Source organism: Trichechus manatus, unplaced genomic scaffold (assembly GCF_000243295.1).
Source record: "Trichechus manatus latirostris isolate Lorelei unplaced genomic scaffold, TriManLat1.0 scaffold00021, whole genome shotgun sequence".
Taxonomy (NCBI): Eukaryota; Metazoa; Chordata; class Mammalia; order Sirenia; family Trichechidae; genus Trichechus; species Trichechus manatus.
The window spans coordinates 17,791,069-17,809,398 of NW_004443957.1; the positions used below are offsets into that span (position 1 = coordinate 17,791,069).

Consider the following 18,330-nt stretch of genomic DNA (forward strand, 5'->3'; position numbering starts at 1 on the left):
CATCTCACCCCGGCATTACTGGCACGAATCAAAAACACTGGAAATAACATGTTGGAGGGGCTGCAGGGAGATCGGAACTCTTACGCACTGCTGGTGGGAATGCAAAATGATACAACCATTTTGGAAAATGATATGGCACTTCCTCAGAAAGCTAGAAATAGACATACCATTCAATCCAGCAATCCCTCTCCTAGGAATATATCCTAGAGAAATAAGAGTCGTCGCTCGAATAGACATATGCACACCTATGTGCATGGCAGCATTGTTCACAATAGCAAAACGATGAAAACAACCTAGATGCCCATCAACAGATGAATGGATAAAAATAAAAGTTGTTAAGCTAATTTTAAAATGTATATGGAAATGTAAAGAACCTAGAATAGCCAGAACAACTTTGGGAGAACTAAGTTGGAAGAATAACACTACCTGGTTATTATTAGAGCTACTGTGATACTGTGGTATTAGTGTCAAGAAGGCAAATAAATTGATGGAACATAGTGAACCTATTGCTGTTGAGTCGATTCCAATCATAGCAACCCTATAGGACAAAGTAGAGCTGCCTCATAGGGTTTCCAAGTAATAGACCCACACATAAATAGACAACTAATTTTTAAGGAATAAGGAAGACGAAAGAAGAATTGATGCCTTTGAATTGTAGTGTTGGTGAAGAATATTGAATATACCGTGGACTGCCAGAAGAACGAACAAATCTGTCTCTGAACAAGTACAGCCGGGGAGGCGGGGCCGAGATGACGGAACAGTCAGACACTTCCTGTCATCCCTCTTACAACAAAGACCCCCCCCCAAAAAAAGTGAATGTATACGACAGTCTAGAAACCCTAATCATCAAAGACAAAGCTGAAGAATTGGACTGAGTGGCAGATGGAAGGAGAGACAATTCAAAAGCAGTGGAAATGGGGAACTACAGATCACAGATTCGCTGATGCCGTGCTAGCTGAGTCGGCACAGTGCACACAGGGTGAGACAAGCAGCAATATCCCCAGCTGAGGCCCACCACATCTGGTGCAGCCAAGTGGTAGCAGCTCTGCACATACCTCCAGAATCAAACAGGAGCAACGCCAGACCCGTGAAAGTTAAGTGCAAGATTTCAACCTACCACGTGCTGGCAAAATAATCCCTCCCTGCCAGAGCTTCACAGCGGAGAAGCACATCCTTCCACTCACCCATCCCCCACCCTTCTCCAACACCAGTCCCTTAGCATTCAACAGTGCCACGCCACCTAAACCAGGAACTCAGGGCCGGTCAGGAAGCCCTGCCCCTTTGCCTAGCCACTGACATATGGGGTCCATGGACTTGCAGCGCCCCTCACCACCGCCCAGTCCCTTGTGAGCAAGTTCAGTACTGCATGCCCTCATTAGCATAAAATAGCAGGGCATACACCTGAAGCCCATTTTCACCTGCAACAGTCAAAGGGAGCTGCAGATCTATGATATTCAACACTGCCCCACCCCCTAAGAAGGGGCCTCACCGACCCACACTGGGGGCCTAAGGGCTAGCGGTACCACCCGCTACATCTAGCTGCCCATGACAGGGCTCTGAGAACTATTGATTCCTCCTAATCTTTCCAGCCAAAGGCACCAGGCACTCAAGGACCAGCTGCACAACACCCCCCTCCCCCCCAGTTAGCTCTCTAGGGGATAGGGACACACCCTCCATCCAGGCACCCAGGGGCAGCCGTCAGTCCCCTGCCTTGCCCCACACATCGCCCTCCACTGCAACCAGAGACCTGTGCCTGCTCTGAACACCCCCACACAGCCCTGCCCACCTAGGAATGTAGGGGAGAGCCTGCACCACACACTCAGTGACCAACAACCCAGACACCTGTGCCCTGAATAACTGTACCCCTGCAAGAACAGTGAACAGACTCCTGGGCTTACACACCTAGTAGTTACTCTGACCACCTGGAGATAGGGCATGAGAGCTTCAATGAAACCAACAAACAAAGTAGCTTACACGCCCAGCCTACCTGGGCGTATCAAAACAAAACAAAAATACAGGATGCAGTGAACAAAAATATAATAAATAAATTAATAACTTACTGACACCTTGAAGACATCAGTCAATACCAAATCACATAAAGAAGCAGGACAAGATGGCTCCAGCAAGCAACCAAAATAAAGAACCAAAAAACCTTCCAGAAGAAGATAAGGCAATGGAACTACCTGAGAAAGAATTCAAAAGACTGGTATACAGAACTCTCCAAGATATCAGGAAGGAGATCAGGTAAAACTCAGACCAAGCCAAGGAACATACAGACAAAGCAATAGAAGAATTCAGGAAAACAATATGAGAACAAAACAAAAGAATAAACAGGCTGCTAGAAACCGTGCAGAAAAAGCAACTAGAAATCCAAAAGATTAATAATAAAATTTCACAATTAGACAACTCAGTAGAAGTCATAGGAGCAGAACTGAGACAGTGGAAGTCAGAATTAGTGAGAATGAAGATAAATCCCTTGATACCAATTTGTTTGAGGAAAAATCAGAAAAAAGAATTTAAAAAAATGAAGAAAGCTAAATAATTATGTGGAATATATCAAAAGGAAAAACCTAAAAGTGATCGAAGTACCACAACGGGGGACAGGGATAACAGAAAACACAGAGAGAATTGTTGAAGATTTGCTGACAGAAAACTTCGCTAATATCATGAAAGATGAAAAGGTGTCTATCCAGGAAGCTCAGTGAACTCCATGCAGGGTAGACCCCAAAAGAAAGTCACCAAAACATATCATAATCAAACTTGTCTAAACCAAAGACAAAGAATCTTCAGAGCAGCTAGAGATAAACAAAAAATCATCTACAAAGGGGAACCAATAAGACTAAGCTCTGACTACTCAGCAGAAGCCATGCGGGGAAGAAGGCAATGGGATGACATATATAAAGCCTTGAAGGAAAAAAATTGCCAGCCAAGAATTATATATCCAGCAAAATTGTCTGTCAAATACCATGGTGAAATTAGGTCATTTCTAGATAAACAGAAATTAAGGGAATTTATAAAATCCAGACCAAAATTACAAGAGATATTAAAGGTAGCCCTCCAGTTAGAGAATCAACATCAGACAGCAATCCAAGATTAGGACACAGGACAGATCAACCAGGTATCAACTCGGAATTCACAAAAACAGATCAAAGCTAGAAGACGGAAATTAGGGACCCAGAGACGTCAGTATGTAAATGATGACGACATCAGAACAAAAAAGAGGGAATAAACAGTGTAGTCATAGAACTTCCATATGGAGAGGAGGTTAAGGCAACATCAAGAAATAAAAGACTGGTTTAAACTTAGAAACATAGAGGTAAATTTTGAGGTAACCATAAAGGAAGCTAACAAACCTACTCATCAAAATAAAAAAGAAGAAAAACTAAGACTAAGCAGACAGAAAATCAACAATAATGAAAGAGATGAAAAGAAAATATATAAACAGAAAGAACTCAGCACAGAAAATTAAGTGGAACAAAGAAACTGTCAACACCACAAAGAAAAAGCTATATCAAAATGACAGCAGTAAATTCATACCTATCATTGATTACATTGAATGTAAATGGCCTAAATGTACCAGTAAAAACACAGAGAGTGGCAGATCGGATTAAAAAAAAAAAAACACCCCATCTATATGCTATCTACAAGAGACACATAGACATAAACTAAAACTCAAAGGATGAAAAAAAATAAGCAAGCAACAACCAAAAAAGAGCAGGAGTGGCAGTATTAATTGCTGACAAAATAGACTTTAAAGCAAAATCCACCACAGAGGATAAGGAAGGACACTGTATAAAGATTAAAGGGTCAGTACAGAAGGAAGACATAAACATAATAAATATATACACACCCAGTGATAGGCCTCCAAAATACATAAACTCTGACAGCAATGAAAAGAGAAGTAGAGGAATCTGGAGGGCATTATGCTGAGTGAATTTAGTCAGTCACAGAAGGACAAATATTGAATGAGACCACTATTATAAGAACTCAAGAAAAGGTTTAAACACAGAAGAAAATATTCTTTGATGGTTACGCGGACAAGGAGAGAGGGTGAGGGTTATTTACTAACTAGACAGTAGATAAGAATTATCTTAGGTGAAGGGAAGGACAGCACACACTACAGGGGAGGTCAGCGCAACTGGACTAAAACAAAGCTAAGAAGTTTCCTGAATACAATCAAACACTTCAAGGGACAGAGTAGCAGGGGTAGGGGTCTGAGGACCATGCTTTCAGGGGACATCTAGGTCAATTGGCATAACAAAGTTTATTAAGAAAATGTTCTGCATCCTACTTTCCTGAGTGGCGTCTTAAAAGCTTGCAAACGGCCATCTAAGATGCATCAATTGGTCCCAACCACCTGGAGTAAAGGAGAATGAAGAACACCAAAGACACAAGGAAAGTATTAGCCCAAGAGACACAAAGGGTCGCATAAACCAGACACTTCATCAGCCTGAGACCAGAAGAGCCAGATGGTGCCCAGCTACCATCAATGACCGCCCTGACAGGGAACGCAACAGAGAGTCCCTGATGGAGTAGGAGAAAGGTGGAGTGCAGAACTCAAATTCTAGTAAGCAGACCAGACTAAATGGTCTGACTGAGACTGGAGGAACCCCGGAAAACATGGCCCTCAGATTCTTTTTATCAGCCCAGTACTAAAACAATTTCCGAGGCCAACTCTTCAGACAAAGATTGGACTGGATTGTGGGACATAAAATGATACTCGTGAAGAGTTGCTTCTTAGCTCAAGTAGATACATGAGACTAAACAGGCAGCTTCTGTCCGGAGGTGAGATGAGAAGGCAGAGAGGGTTAGGAGCTGGTTGAACGGACATGGGAAATCGGGTGGAAAGGAGGAGTGTCCTGTCACAGTATAGGGAGAGCAATTAGCATCACATAACAGTGTATGTATAAATTTTTGTATAAGAGACTAACTTGAAATGTAAACTTTCACTTAAACTACAACAGTAAACAAAAAAAAGACATAGACAGCTCCACAGTAATAGTAGGAGACTTTAATACACTACTTTCAGTGAAGAATAGAACATCTAGAAAGAAACTCAGTAAAGATACGGAAGATCTAAACGCTATAGTGAGTCAACCTGACCTTATAGACGTATACAGAACACTTCACCCAGCAGCAGGCAAGTGTACATTCTTTTCCGATGCACATGGAACATTCTCCAGAATAAACCACATTTTAGGGCACAAAGCAAGCCTTAACAGAATCCAAAACATCAAAATAATACAAGGCGTCTTCTCTGATCATAATCCATAAATGTAGAAGTCAGTAACAGAAACAGCAAGGAAAAAAATCAAATATGTGGAAACTGAGCAACATCTTGCTTAAAAACTACTGGGTTATAGAAGAAATCAAGGATGGAATAAAGAAATCCATAGACTCAAATGAGAATGAAAACACATCTTACCAAAACATTTGGGACACAGCAAAAGCAGTGCTTAGAGGTCAATTTATAGCAATAAACACATCAAAAAAGAAGAAAGAGCCAAAATCAAAACATTAACCCTACAACTTGAACAAAGAGAGAGCAGCAAAAGAAGCCCTCAGGCACCATAAGAAAGAAAATAATAAAGATTAGAGCAGAAATAAATGAAACGGAGAATAGACAAACAATTGAAAGAGTCAGCAAGACCAAAAGTTGGTTCTTTGAAAAGATCAACAAATTGACAAACCACTGGCCAAAGTGACAAAAGAAACCAGAAGAGGAAGCGAATCTCTAAAATCTATGAGATACTGCAGCACCTCAACAACAAAAAGACATGTAATCCAATTTAAAAATGGGCAAAGGATAGGAAAAGACACTTTACCAAAGAAGACATTCAGGTGGCTAACAGACATGTGAGGAAGTGCTCATGAGCATTAGCCATTAGAGAAATGCAAATCAAAACTACATTGAGGTACCATCTCACCCCGACAATACTAGCACTAATCCAAAAAATACAAAATAACAAATGTTGAAGAGGTTGTGGGGAGATTGGAACTCTTGTGCAAGGCTCGTGGGAATGTAAAATGATACAACTACTTTGGAAAATGATACGGCGCTTCCTTAGAAAGCTAGAAATAGAAATAGCATACAGTTCAGCAGTGTCACTCCTAGGAATATACCCTAGAGAAATAAAAGCCGTCACACGAATAGACATGTGCACACTCATGTTCCTTGCAGCATTATTCACAATAGCAAAGAGATGGAAACAACCTAAGTGCCCATCAACAGATGAATGGATAAACTAAGTTACAAACACACAGTAGAATACTACACAATAATAAAGAACAGTAATGAATCTTCGGAACATCTCACAACATGGATGAATCTGGAGGGCATTATGATGAGTGAAATAAGCCAATCACAAAAGGACAAATATTGTATGAGACCACTATTAAAAGAACTCAGGAGAAGGTTTAAGCACAGAAAAAAGCATTCTTTGATGGATACAAGGGAGGGAGAGGGGAAATCACTAACTCAATAATAGACAAAATGTCAACTTTGGTGAAGGGAAGGACAACACACAATATAGGGGAAGTCAGCACAACTGGACCAAAGCAAAAGCATAGAAATTTCCTGGACACGTCCAAACACTTTGAGGGACCAAGTAGCTGGGGCTGGGGGCTGGGGACTGTAGTCTCGGGGGACATCTAGGTCAATTGCCATAACAAAATTTATAAAGAAAATGTTCTACATCCCACTTTGGTGAGTAATGTCTACAGCCTTAAAAGCCTGCAGGCAGCCATCTAAGGTACATCTATTGGTCCCATCCAACCCGGAGCAAAGGAGAATGAAGAAAACCAAAGACATAAGGAAAATACTAGCCTAAAGGACTAAAGGACCACATGAACCAGAGACTCTACCAGCCTGAGGCCAGCAGAACTAGATGGTGCCCGATTACTACCAACAACCGCCCTGACAGAGATCACAACAGAGAGTCCTGGACAGAGTGGGAGAAAAGTATAGACCACTGTTCAAATTCATGTAAAAAGGCCAGACTTACTGGTCTGACAGATACTGGAGGAACCTTCGAAACTATGGCCCCCGGCCGCTCTGTTAACCCAGTACTCAAACCATTCCCAAAGTCCACTTTTCAGACAAAAGTTAGGCCTATAAAACAAAAAATAACACATATGAGGAACATCCTTCTTAGTTCAATCAAATATACAAGACCAAACGGGCAGCTTCTGTCCAAAAGCAGGATGAGAAGGCAGGAAGGGACAGGAAATGGGCAAAGGGACACAGGAAATCTGGGGTGGAAAGGGGGAGCATGCTGTAACACTGAGGGAAATTTCAACCAGTGTCACATAACAATATGTGTATAAATTTTTGAATGAGAAATTAAGCTATAAACTTTCACACAATTTTTTTAAAAAGTACAGCCAGAGTGCTCCTTGAAAGTGAGGATGGCGAGACTTTGTATTATGTACTTTGGACATATTATCAGGAGGGACCAGTTCCTGGGGAAGGATATCATGTTTGGTAAAGTATAGAGGGTCAGTGAAAAAGAAGACTTTCAACGAGATGGATTGACACAGTGGCTGCAACAGTGGACTCAAACATAGCAACAATTGTGAGGATGGGGCAGGACTGGACAGTGTTTCTTTCCGTTGTACATAGGGTCGCTATGAATCAGAAGTGGCCCGATGGCACCTAACAGCAACAACAATTTTCAATAAAGCTGCAAAGGAAATTCAGTAGAGAAAGGATAGTATTTTCAACAAATTGTGCGGAAACAATCACAAATCCATATGCCAAAAAAAAAAAAAAACCTTCCATCCATACTTCACACCATATACAAATATCAATTCTAAATGTACCATAGACCTAAATGTAATACCTAGAACTACAAATTTTTACAAGAAAATATAGACAAAAATCCTAGTAACTTTGGTTATGCAAAGATTTCTTAGAAGTGACACTAAAACACTTCATCAAAATTAAAAACTTCTGTTCTTCCAAAGATAACTGTTAAGAGAATGAAAAGCAACAGACTGGAAGAAAATATTTACAAAACATATCTTATAAAGGACTTGTATCCAAAACACATAAAGAACTTCAATACTCAATAATAAAGAACTCAATTTAAAAATGGACAAAAGATTTGAACAGACTCCTCATCAAAGAAGGTATACTAAAAAGAAATGAAGTCCTGATACATGGTACAACATGGACAGACCTTGAAAACATTATGCTGACTGAAATAAATCAATAACAAAAGGACAAATATTGAATAATCTCACTTATGTGAAGTATCTAGAATAGGTAAGTATATAGAGACCAAAGTTTATTAGTTACTAACATGGGTAGGTGGAGGAAAGGGGAGAAGAGGATTCAATGCTTAGGGAACACTGAGATTATTTTAAGGGTGATAGAAAAATTTGGGAACAGATACGGGTGATGGTTGAACAACCTGATGAATGTAATTAATGTCACTTATCTATATTTGTGAAGAATGTTGAAGTGGCAAGTGTTTTGTTACATATATTTACCACAATTTTAAAAAGAAGAAGAAGATGGATGGTAAATAAGAATGTGAAAAGATGCTTAATATCATTAGTGAGTAGGGGAATGCAAATTAAAACCACAATGAGTTAACCTATGCCTATTAGAATGACTAAAATGAAAAAGCTTGGCTATACTAAATGTTCGAGAAACAGGAACTCACGTATCTCAGACATTGCTAGTAGCAATGTAAAATGGTACAACTACATTGCAAAAACAGTTTGGCAGTTTCTTAATAAGTTAAATATAGACCTACCATGAGATCTAGCCATTCTACAAATGAAAGCATATGTCTGTATAAGGACTTGTATACGAATATTTATAGCAGCTTTATTCATAATAGCCTAAAGCTGGAAACAGTCCAAATATCCATCAATAGAGGAATGTAAAAACAATCTGTGGTATATCCATACAATGGAATACTACTCAGTAATCAAATGGAATAAACTATTGGTATGTGCGACAATCATGGTGACCTCATATGTTTCAGAGTAGAACTACCCTCCACAGGGTTTTCATGGCTGACTTTTCAGAAGCAGATCACCAGGTCTTTCTTCTAGGCTACAGGCAGCTCCAAACCACCAATCTTCTGGTTAGTATCCCAGCACTTAACTGTTTGTGCCACCAACACATGGAGTCACCATGAGTCTGAATCAACTAGATTGATTCATCTGGTTTACTCGTTACATGCATCTGGTTTACTTGTTACATACAACACGAGTGAATCTTAATTATGCTGAGAGAAAGACACCAGACCAAAAGAGTACTAACTGTGTAATCTCATTTACGTAAGAATCTAGAAAATGCAAACTAGTATATAGCGACAGAAAGCAGATCCGCTGTTGCCTGGTAGTAGAGTAGGGTGAGGTAAGAGGGAAGGATTACAAAAGGGCATGAGAAACTCCTGGGGGTGATGGATATGTTCTCTATCTTGTGTATGGTGATAGTTTCAGAGGTGTTTGTTGTTGTTAGGTGCCTTTGAGTAGATTTTCGATTCATAGCAACCCCACATGGCAGAGTAGAACTGCCTCATAGGGTTTTCTAAGCTGTAATTTTTATGGGAGCAGATCACCAGGTCTTTCTCCCATGGAGCTGCTGGGTAAGTTCAAACCACCAAACTTTCAGTTAGCAGCCGAGCACTTAACTGTTGCGCCACCAGGGCTTCCTTTCATAGGTGTTTACATATATCAAAACTTATCAAATTGTATACTTTAAATATATGCCGTTCATTGTACGTTGATTATATTTCAATAAAGCTGTTAAAATAAGAAAGTTGATTTTTTTAAATTAAGTTGTTTTGGAATGCACACAAAGCTAGAGGAAACATGGAAACGGTTATCTCTGGTGAGGCAAAAGCCAAACCAAACCCACTGCTGCCGAGTCAATTCCGACTCATTGCGACTCTATAGGACAGAGTAGAACTGCCCCATAGGGTTTCCAAGGCTGTAAATCTTTACAGAAGCAGGCTGCTGCATCTTTCTCCTCCGGAGCAGATGGTGGGTTTGAACCACTGACCTTTTGGTTAGCAGCTGATCACTTTAACCACTGTGACACCAGGGCTTCTGTGTATGGTGAGGAGGGAAGGTTATTGTATATGGATAGGTAGAGACTTCAAAGGTAATGGTAAAGTTCTGTTTCCAAAGATAGGTGATAGGTATTGGTTGTCCACTTTAATATTCATTTTCTAACAGTCTAAATACATTATATACATTATTTTGTATATATAATAACTTGCACAATTTTTAAAAGTAAAGATAAATTTTTAAAAAAGACAAATGGTCATCTTCCTTCTGGATGCTTCCAGTCTAAAACTGTATAATACAGATGTCTGTTACTGATAAGTAGTAAGTAAGAGGCAATCTCCATGCTTTTTTTGGTTTGAAGGTTTTTAGAAAACATTTAAAATGTGTTAAATGTAATACCACATCTAACAACAACAGCAGATTTTTATAACATTCATAGCAAGTATTTGAATCCATAAGACTGTTTCTCTCAGTATTTCTCAACCCTTTACTTTTAAAATAGCAGATATTTTTTATTTATTTTAGAAAACAGTAGTTTCATCACTTTCTAAATATAAAATTACAGAAAAATATGTAGTTATTTATTTGTTTTAGGTTCTCATTCAAAAATTTATACACAGATTGTTTTGTGACATTGGTTGCAATTCCCACAATGTGTCATCACTCTCCCTTTTTCCACCCTGGGTTCCCTGTGTCCATTTCTCCAGTGAAAAAGTTTTTTTTAGCTCACCCATCCCACTTGGAGATTCTTGAAAATCTCTAGTCTACCCTGAAAATTTCACTTTAAATTACCTTAGTATAGTAGTATGAGTACTATCGTCTGTCAGTTTGTTGTATTGTGGTGGCTTGTGTGTTGCTGTGATGCTGGAAGCTATGCTACTGGTATTTCAAATACCATCAGGGTCACCCATGGTGGACAGGTTTCAGCAGAGCTTCCAGACTAAGACAGACTAGGAAGAAGGACCTGGCAATCTATTGCTAAAAAAAAATTGCCTAGTGAAAACTTTACGAATAGAAATGATTGTGAAGATGGCACAGGACTGGGCAGTGTTTTGTTCTGTTGTACATAGGGGCTCTTTGAGTCGAAACTGATTTGAGGGCACCTAACAACTGCAACAACACTGTCAGAAAATGAGTATTCTTATTTTTACTGTTGTCTCTATTATTCATAGTACCAAATATGTAAATTCTAATTGTATTTATTACAAAATTCAGAAATGTATATAAATCCGTAAAAATAAATTTGCATCCTAAAAAAAATAGGATTGCATTTTTAATCTCTCCTAAAAGAAAAACTCAGTGTATGTGTATATATATTGATGCCTAAGATTATAATCTATTTAGTGACTTACTAGACTTCTGTAAAAGAATTTAAATAACTAGCGACTCTATTCCAGTATTACAGGTTGTGATGGTGATTCTCTGGTTCACATTTATAAAATTTCAGATCGTAAGATACTGTTATTTTCATAATAGGCCTTTGATCAAGTCACATTAATTTACTATAGCCTATACTGGAGCCCTGGTGGCATAATGGTTAAGAGCTCGGGTGCTAACCAGAAGGTCAGCAGCTCAAATCCACCAGCCACTCCTTGGAAACCCTGTGGGGCAGTTCTACTCTGTCCTGTAGGGTCACTATGAGTCAGAATTGACTCGATGGCACCTAACAACAACAATACTAAATGCAATCAATATTTTGCACTATATCTCAAGTGCTGTTTTTCTGTCTACAGCCTGCACCAGCATGGACTACTTTTAGAGTTGGCCTCTTTTGTGGAATATTCATTGTACTGAATGTTACCCTTGTGCTTGCCGGTAAGTAGTTTAAATTTTGAATTAATTTATTCTTAGTCTAATATGCCTGTATCGTATTCTGCCCCTCTATAAGGAATCAAGCATGCAACTACCAAATCTGTTGATAGAGACATCTATCAGGACTGAGTTTTTTGTTGTTATTAATAAGTTCGGTTTTTTGTTTGTTTTGTTTTTTCCTTGCGATATGTTGTCATTAGGTGCCATCTAGTTGGTTCTGACTCATAGCAACCTTGTGTACAACAGAACAAAACACTGCACCCATTGTTGCAGCCTGTGTGTCAGTTCGTCTCATTGAGGGTCTTCCTCTTTTTTGCTGGCCCTCGATGACCCCACCAAGCATGATGTCCTTCTCCAGGGACTGGTACCTCCTGACAACATGTCCAAAGTAACATGAGACAAAGTCTCACCATCTTCGCTTCTAAGGAGCATGCTAGCTGTATTTCTTCCAAGACAAATTTGTTCGTTCTTCTGGCAGTCCACGGTATATTCCATTTCCTTCGCCAACACCACAATTCAAAGGCATCAATTCTTCTTTGGTCTTCCTTTTTCATTGTCCAGCTTTCAAATGCATATGAGGGGATTGAAAATACCATGGCTTGGGTGAGGCACACTTTAGTCCTCAAAGTGTCATCTTCACTTTTTAACACTTCATAGAGGTCTTTTGCAGCAGATTTGCCCAGTGCAATAACATCATTTGATTTCTCGACTGTTCCTTCCATGGGCATTGATTGTGGATCCAAGTACAATGAAACCTTGACAACTTCAGTCTTTTCTGCATTTATTGTGATGTTGCTTATTGGTCCAGTTGTGAGGATTTTTGTTTTCTTTATGTACCTGTGGGTGTAGTTATCCCTTAAAACATTGCTAGTTTATGGCTTTTTATTTGCCATCATTTTCCAGTTTTTATATACAGATCCTTGAAACTTTTTCAGAGTTCATTTATCAAAAATCTCAGTTCCCTTGATCACAGATGAGAGTAAATAGGATGCTATATAAAATTCATGCACTAAAGCTCATGCACTTCATTTACTGGAGAGCCTTTCACATCCTTTCCAACACCTATTTACAGTCACTTTGCATATAGCTTTAAGAAGCTTGGTTATATAATTTTCTATTTTATAGACGATAAAAATCAGAGGAAGGATTGCCAACATCAAGAAATTATACAACAGCAAAGGAGTCATCATCTTACTAAACTTCCCATCAGAATTTGACATACCTGTCAGCAAAATTTGGCCTTGTTGATCACTCCTTCTTGAAACACTTTTCTTCTGTTGGTTTTGCTGGGAATACCACACTTTGCTGGGTTTCCTGTTAAACTTCACTAGGCAGTTTTTTTCTTTGCTAGCTTCTTTTTTCTTTGTGATGTCTAAATGTTGAGGACTGTGCTCAGTGCTCAGCTCTGTTTTTCTGTCTACATTCATTTCCTACCTAGACAACCTAATCAAGTCTATGGCTTTTAATACTGTCTATATGCTTTTATTGTTGTTGTTGTTAGTTGCCATCAACAACGATTCCCAAATATATATCATCTCTCCCATGAGTGATATCTAATTGGCTACTTGGATGTCCAGTAGGCATCTCAAACTTACATGGACAAAAGAATCCCTGATTTTTACCTCCGAGTATGTTCTCTCTTCCATATGGCATCACTTTTCATCTAGTTTCTCAGGCCAAAAACCTTGCGCCTCTCTTTTTCCTCACACACAATCTGTTCCGGCAGCAAATCCTGTTGCTCTACCTTCTAAATATGTTCTAAGTCTGACCACTTCTCACCCCCTCCATCAGTGCCATCCTAGTCTAAGCAGTCATTTCTTCCTTAATATACTACAGCCTTCTACACGTGTTTCCCTCCATCTACTGCTGCCTCCTTGTAGCCACTAGTATCTTTTTTTTTTTTTTTAATGTAAGTGAGATCATGTCACTCTCTTACTCAAAATCCGTTAATGGCTTCTCTAACAATAAAATTCAAACCCCTTACCATGGCCTGGAAGGCCCTATAGGATCTGACTCCTGTCAGCCTTTTTGACTTTATATCCTGTCACCCTCCCCCACATTAGGTTTCAGTGTTTCCATCTACACTTGGAAGTTACTGTTCATTGAATACACCAAGCTCATTCCCAGCTAAGAGTCTTTGTAGTTGCCTACAAGGCTGTTCCCCAAGATGTCGACATGGCTTACTCCTTCACTTCATATAGTTCTCTATTCAGATACCACCTCCTCAGCAAGGCCTCACACTACCCTAAAATAGCCTGTTCTATCCCTTTAGCCTACCTTAGTTTTCTTCTGAACACTTGTAATTATGTGGCATTATATTACATATTTATTTGTTTTCTTGTTACCTGTTTTGCCACTGGAATGCAGGCTTCTTGATGCCTGGGCTTTTCTCTCTCCTGTTTACCATTGTATCCCCAGCACCTAGTACCTAAGACATAATAGAGACTCAAAAAATATTGGTGGAAGTTTGAATGGAACAGAAGAAGAGAGATAAAGTTAAATGATATACAAAACACACACATACATACAAAAAGACAGACACAGATCTTAAAAGGTTTTTGTAGTAAAAGACTTTAAGGGCAAGTAATCCTAATATACCTCAAGAGTATGTGTGTTATATAAAAAACAAACAAACTTGTTGCCATTGAGTTGATTCCGAACAGGACAGTAATTATGTTTATGAGGATAAATGGTATCATTATAAAGGATTAGGTTCTGCTCAATGAAATCTTCAAAGGAACATGATTTAGAAATAGATGTTACTATATAAATATCCATTATATTCTGTTTTGAACTTTTAGTAATCATGATAGTGCCTGAACAATGAAGGTTTATATTATTGCCACACTTACCAGAGTGTGAGTTTCTCAATTGCAGGGACTATGTCTTTTTCATTTTTGTATTTCAAGTTCTTAACACACTGCTAGCACATAACAGATGTTCAAGAAACAATATGTTGAATTCAGTATCCCTCATAAACATTTGTCTTCATTAAGACTGTCAGTGGTACAGTTGGGTTATGAAATTGTAACCTGAGTTGTAATGGCCTTAGAGAGCATATTTACTTTACCTTTTAACAATGTTTTTTCATTTTGTATTTTTAGAGTTCTTCCCACCAATTACTAAAAATAAACTAATAATTATCTACTGTAAGTTCATGATTTGATGATAATATTTATATTATTTTATATGTTATATTGAAAATGATAATGTAAATTTATGATTATATTTAAAGGAGCCTGGTGACACAGTGGTTAAGCACTTGGCTGCTAACCAGAAGGTCTGGGGTTCGAACCCATCAGCCGCTACGTGGGAGAAAGATGTGGTAGTCTGTTTCCCTAAAGATTACAGCCTAGGAAACCCTATGGTGCAGTTCTACCGTGTCCTTTCTGGTTGCTATGAGTCAGAATTGACTTGACGACAATGGGTTTCTTTTGATTATACTTTATTCTCATTTTAATTTTTTAGGTTGATACAATCTACGTCTATAGAATACATGGAAATACTACAATAAAAAATCTAGAGCTAGGATTATCAGGCTGGCTACTGTGGAAAGAACACTGACTTGGATTCCAAAGGCCTACCTGGGTTTTAGTCCCAGCTCCACTGTTTTGTTAATTGTTTTTATTTTAAGAACATCACTTAACTTCTCTGAAGCAGTTTCCTCATCTTTTAAATGAGCTTATACCTTAAATTTACTTACAGGGTTGTTTTAGAATTCATTTTTCATTCAATTAGTACATTTTATGTCTCACAATTATGTGTGATGCCAGTGAGTATTAATACAGGTAAGAGAATCCTTTCCCTTATGAAACTTATTATTATGCCAGGGAGATGAAGACATACATTAAAAGCAATAATAATACACTACAAGACAGAAAGTGTTAAATGTTCTAAGTAGTCCAAACGAACAAGTGATTACTTTTAAATGAGAGCATCAGGGAAGACTTTATGGAAGAAATGGTATTTACACTGGACATTTGTGGACTGAAAGGCATCCCAAGAGAAGTAGAGAGATAAGCAAAGAGATTTAGTTGGCCAGTGAGAGAGGGAGTGGTTTGTTGTTCCTGTCGTTTGTTTGTTTGTTTTAACTCATGAGAATTTGAGGTTTTTCTTTAGTAAATATAGACTATGTTTTCATGAGACTATCTGATTTGTTTTTGAATGTGCATGGTTTATGCATTTAGTGTTTTGCATTATCTCTCACCTCAGAACCCTTCTTTGATCTTTGTGTGTGTGTGTTGGGAGCATGGTTAGTATAATTTAAAGCCAGCTGTCTATCCTTATTTATCTCCCGGTGGGAGTTAGAAAGATAACAGTGTTGAGAGTCAGAAACACAGCAGTAGTAATCATGTACAGGCATGATTCTTTTCTTCAAACATTCACATCAAAAAATAATGTGCATAATTGTTTTAATTTCTCAAGGGAACACAACTTGGTGTTTAATAACTTGTCTGAAAATCACATATTCCAGATATTTCATTTCATGGGGATGAAAAATTGCTTGTGCAATTTTAGCCTTAGGGTTTTTGTTGCTGTTGTTTAACTTGTTTCTCTTACAGATTCCTAGTAGCCTTTACTTCAAGTAATCTGACACAATAACAACACACCATATTTCACTTACTGGTTTAACAGAGATCAGAAAGTTTGGCCATTTACAGTGGATTTGAGGGTGTGAAATAGCAGGCACATCTACACTAGTGGTAAGAGTGTTTGTTGCAATCCCTTTGGAGGATAATTTGGCAATGTACGTAAAAATTTTAAATACAATCCCTTTGATTAAGGTATTTTATTTCTAGAAATTTATCTACAAATCTAATTGTACATGGATACAGAAATATACATATGTAAAGAGAGTATTCATTGCCACTTTGTTTACAGTAGCAACATCCTACCAATTAGAATGGCAGTGATCCAAAAAAACGGAAAACAGTAGGTGTTGGCAAGGTTATGGAGAAACTGGAACGGTCATCCATTGCTGATGGAAGTGTAAAATGATACAGTCACTGTGGAAAACAGTTTGGTGGTTCCTCAAAAAGTTGAACATAGAACTACTATATGGCCCAGAAATCCAAGTCCTACCTAGGTATGTATGCAGAAGAAGTAAAGGCAGGATTGTAGACAGAAACATGTACACCAGTTTTCGTTGCACCACTTTTCACAATAGCCAAAAGGTGGAAACAACCTCTATCTAGTTCCAGAACCTTTTCATCCTCTCAGAGGAATCCCCGTGCCCATTAAGCAGTTACTCTGTACTCCCCACCTTCCCACCCCCAAAAACCATCTGCTCTCTTTCTCTATGGATTTAGCTATTCCAGATATTTCTTTTAAATAGAAGTATACAATATGTGACCTTTTGTGTCTGGCTTATTTCACTTGGCATAGTGTTTTCAAGGTTCATCCACATTGCAGCATGTATCATGTTGGAAAAGTGGAAAAGCAGTCCATCACACGGCCTTCCAACCCCCTCCTGGACCACCTAATCAGAGTCTTGGGCCTGGAACATTCCCTGATAATGGAGGCTGGGAACTAAGCCTCCTTCTGTCCTAGTTTCTTCTCCCTTATTGGGGAGACTTCCTCCCTGTTTTGGGTGCATAGTCTGCTTATTGCTTATGCATGTGTGTTATATGGCACCTGACCAATCCCATTTCTATATCTGTTCCTGAGATTCATTGATTTTATATATATATATAAAATCTTCAGCAGCATAAGAGAGGTGCATGAACACCATCATCCCTGTGTTGACTGCTGGAGGGGAATGAACCACTGGCCATGGGGGACCAACGCCCACTATTAGAACTGGCCTTGATTTGCCTCTTCTCTGTGTAAATAAAGCATTGTTTCATCTAATACCTGTATATAAGTTGTATCTTCCCTGGTGACCTCAGACCTTGGCTTGACAGTTTGGCACAACAGAGTCAACATATCAGAACTTCATTTTTCTTTATGACCAAATAATATTCTGTTGTATACAATGATTTGTTTATCCATTCTTCTGTTGAGGGACATCTGGGTTGTTTCTACCTTTTGTCTTTTGTGAATACTGCTGCTAGAAATATCCATGTACATGTATCTGTTTTAGTGGCTGTTTTCAGTTTTTGTTGTGCAGGAGGTATATATCTAGGAGTGTAATTGCTGGGTCATATGGTAATTCTGGGTCCCTGGGTGCCACATACAGTTAAGCGCCCAACTACTAGCCAAAAGGTTGACAGTTCAAACCCACCTAGCGGTACCTCAGAAGATAGGCTTAGCGATCTGCTTCCAAAAGGTCATGGCCTTGAAAACCCTATGGAGCACTTCTACTATGTGTGCGTGGGGTCGCCATGAGTCCGAATCGACTCAACAGCAGCTAACAATAGCAACATGGTAATTCTATCTTTTAACTTTTTGAGGAACTGTTTTCCACAGAGGCTGCAGCATTTTATATTCTCACCAGCAATTTACAAGGGTTCCAATTTTTTCACATCGTCACCAAAGCTTGTTATATTT

At 38.8% G+C, this 18,330-nt stretch overlaps 1 protein-coding gene across 1 annotated transcript in view; it reads left to right on the forward strand.

Moving 5' to 3' along the window:
• Positions 1-18,330, forward strand: part of XPR1 (xenotropic and polytropic retrovirus receptor 1) — a 259,105-nt gene that overhangs the window by 189,783 nt on the left and 50,992 nt on the right. Inside the window, exon 7 of the mRNA XM_004372880.3 lies at positions 11,763-11,844. Within this exon, the coding sequence (XP_004372937.1) occupies positions 11,763-11,844 (82 nt within the window). The remainder of the gene's footprint in view (positions 1-11,762; positions 11,845-18,330) is intronic.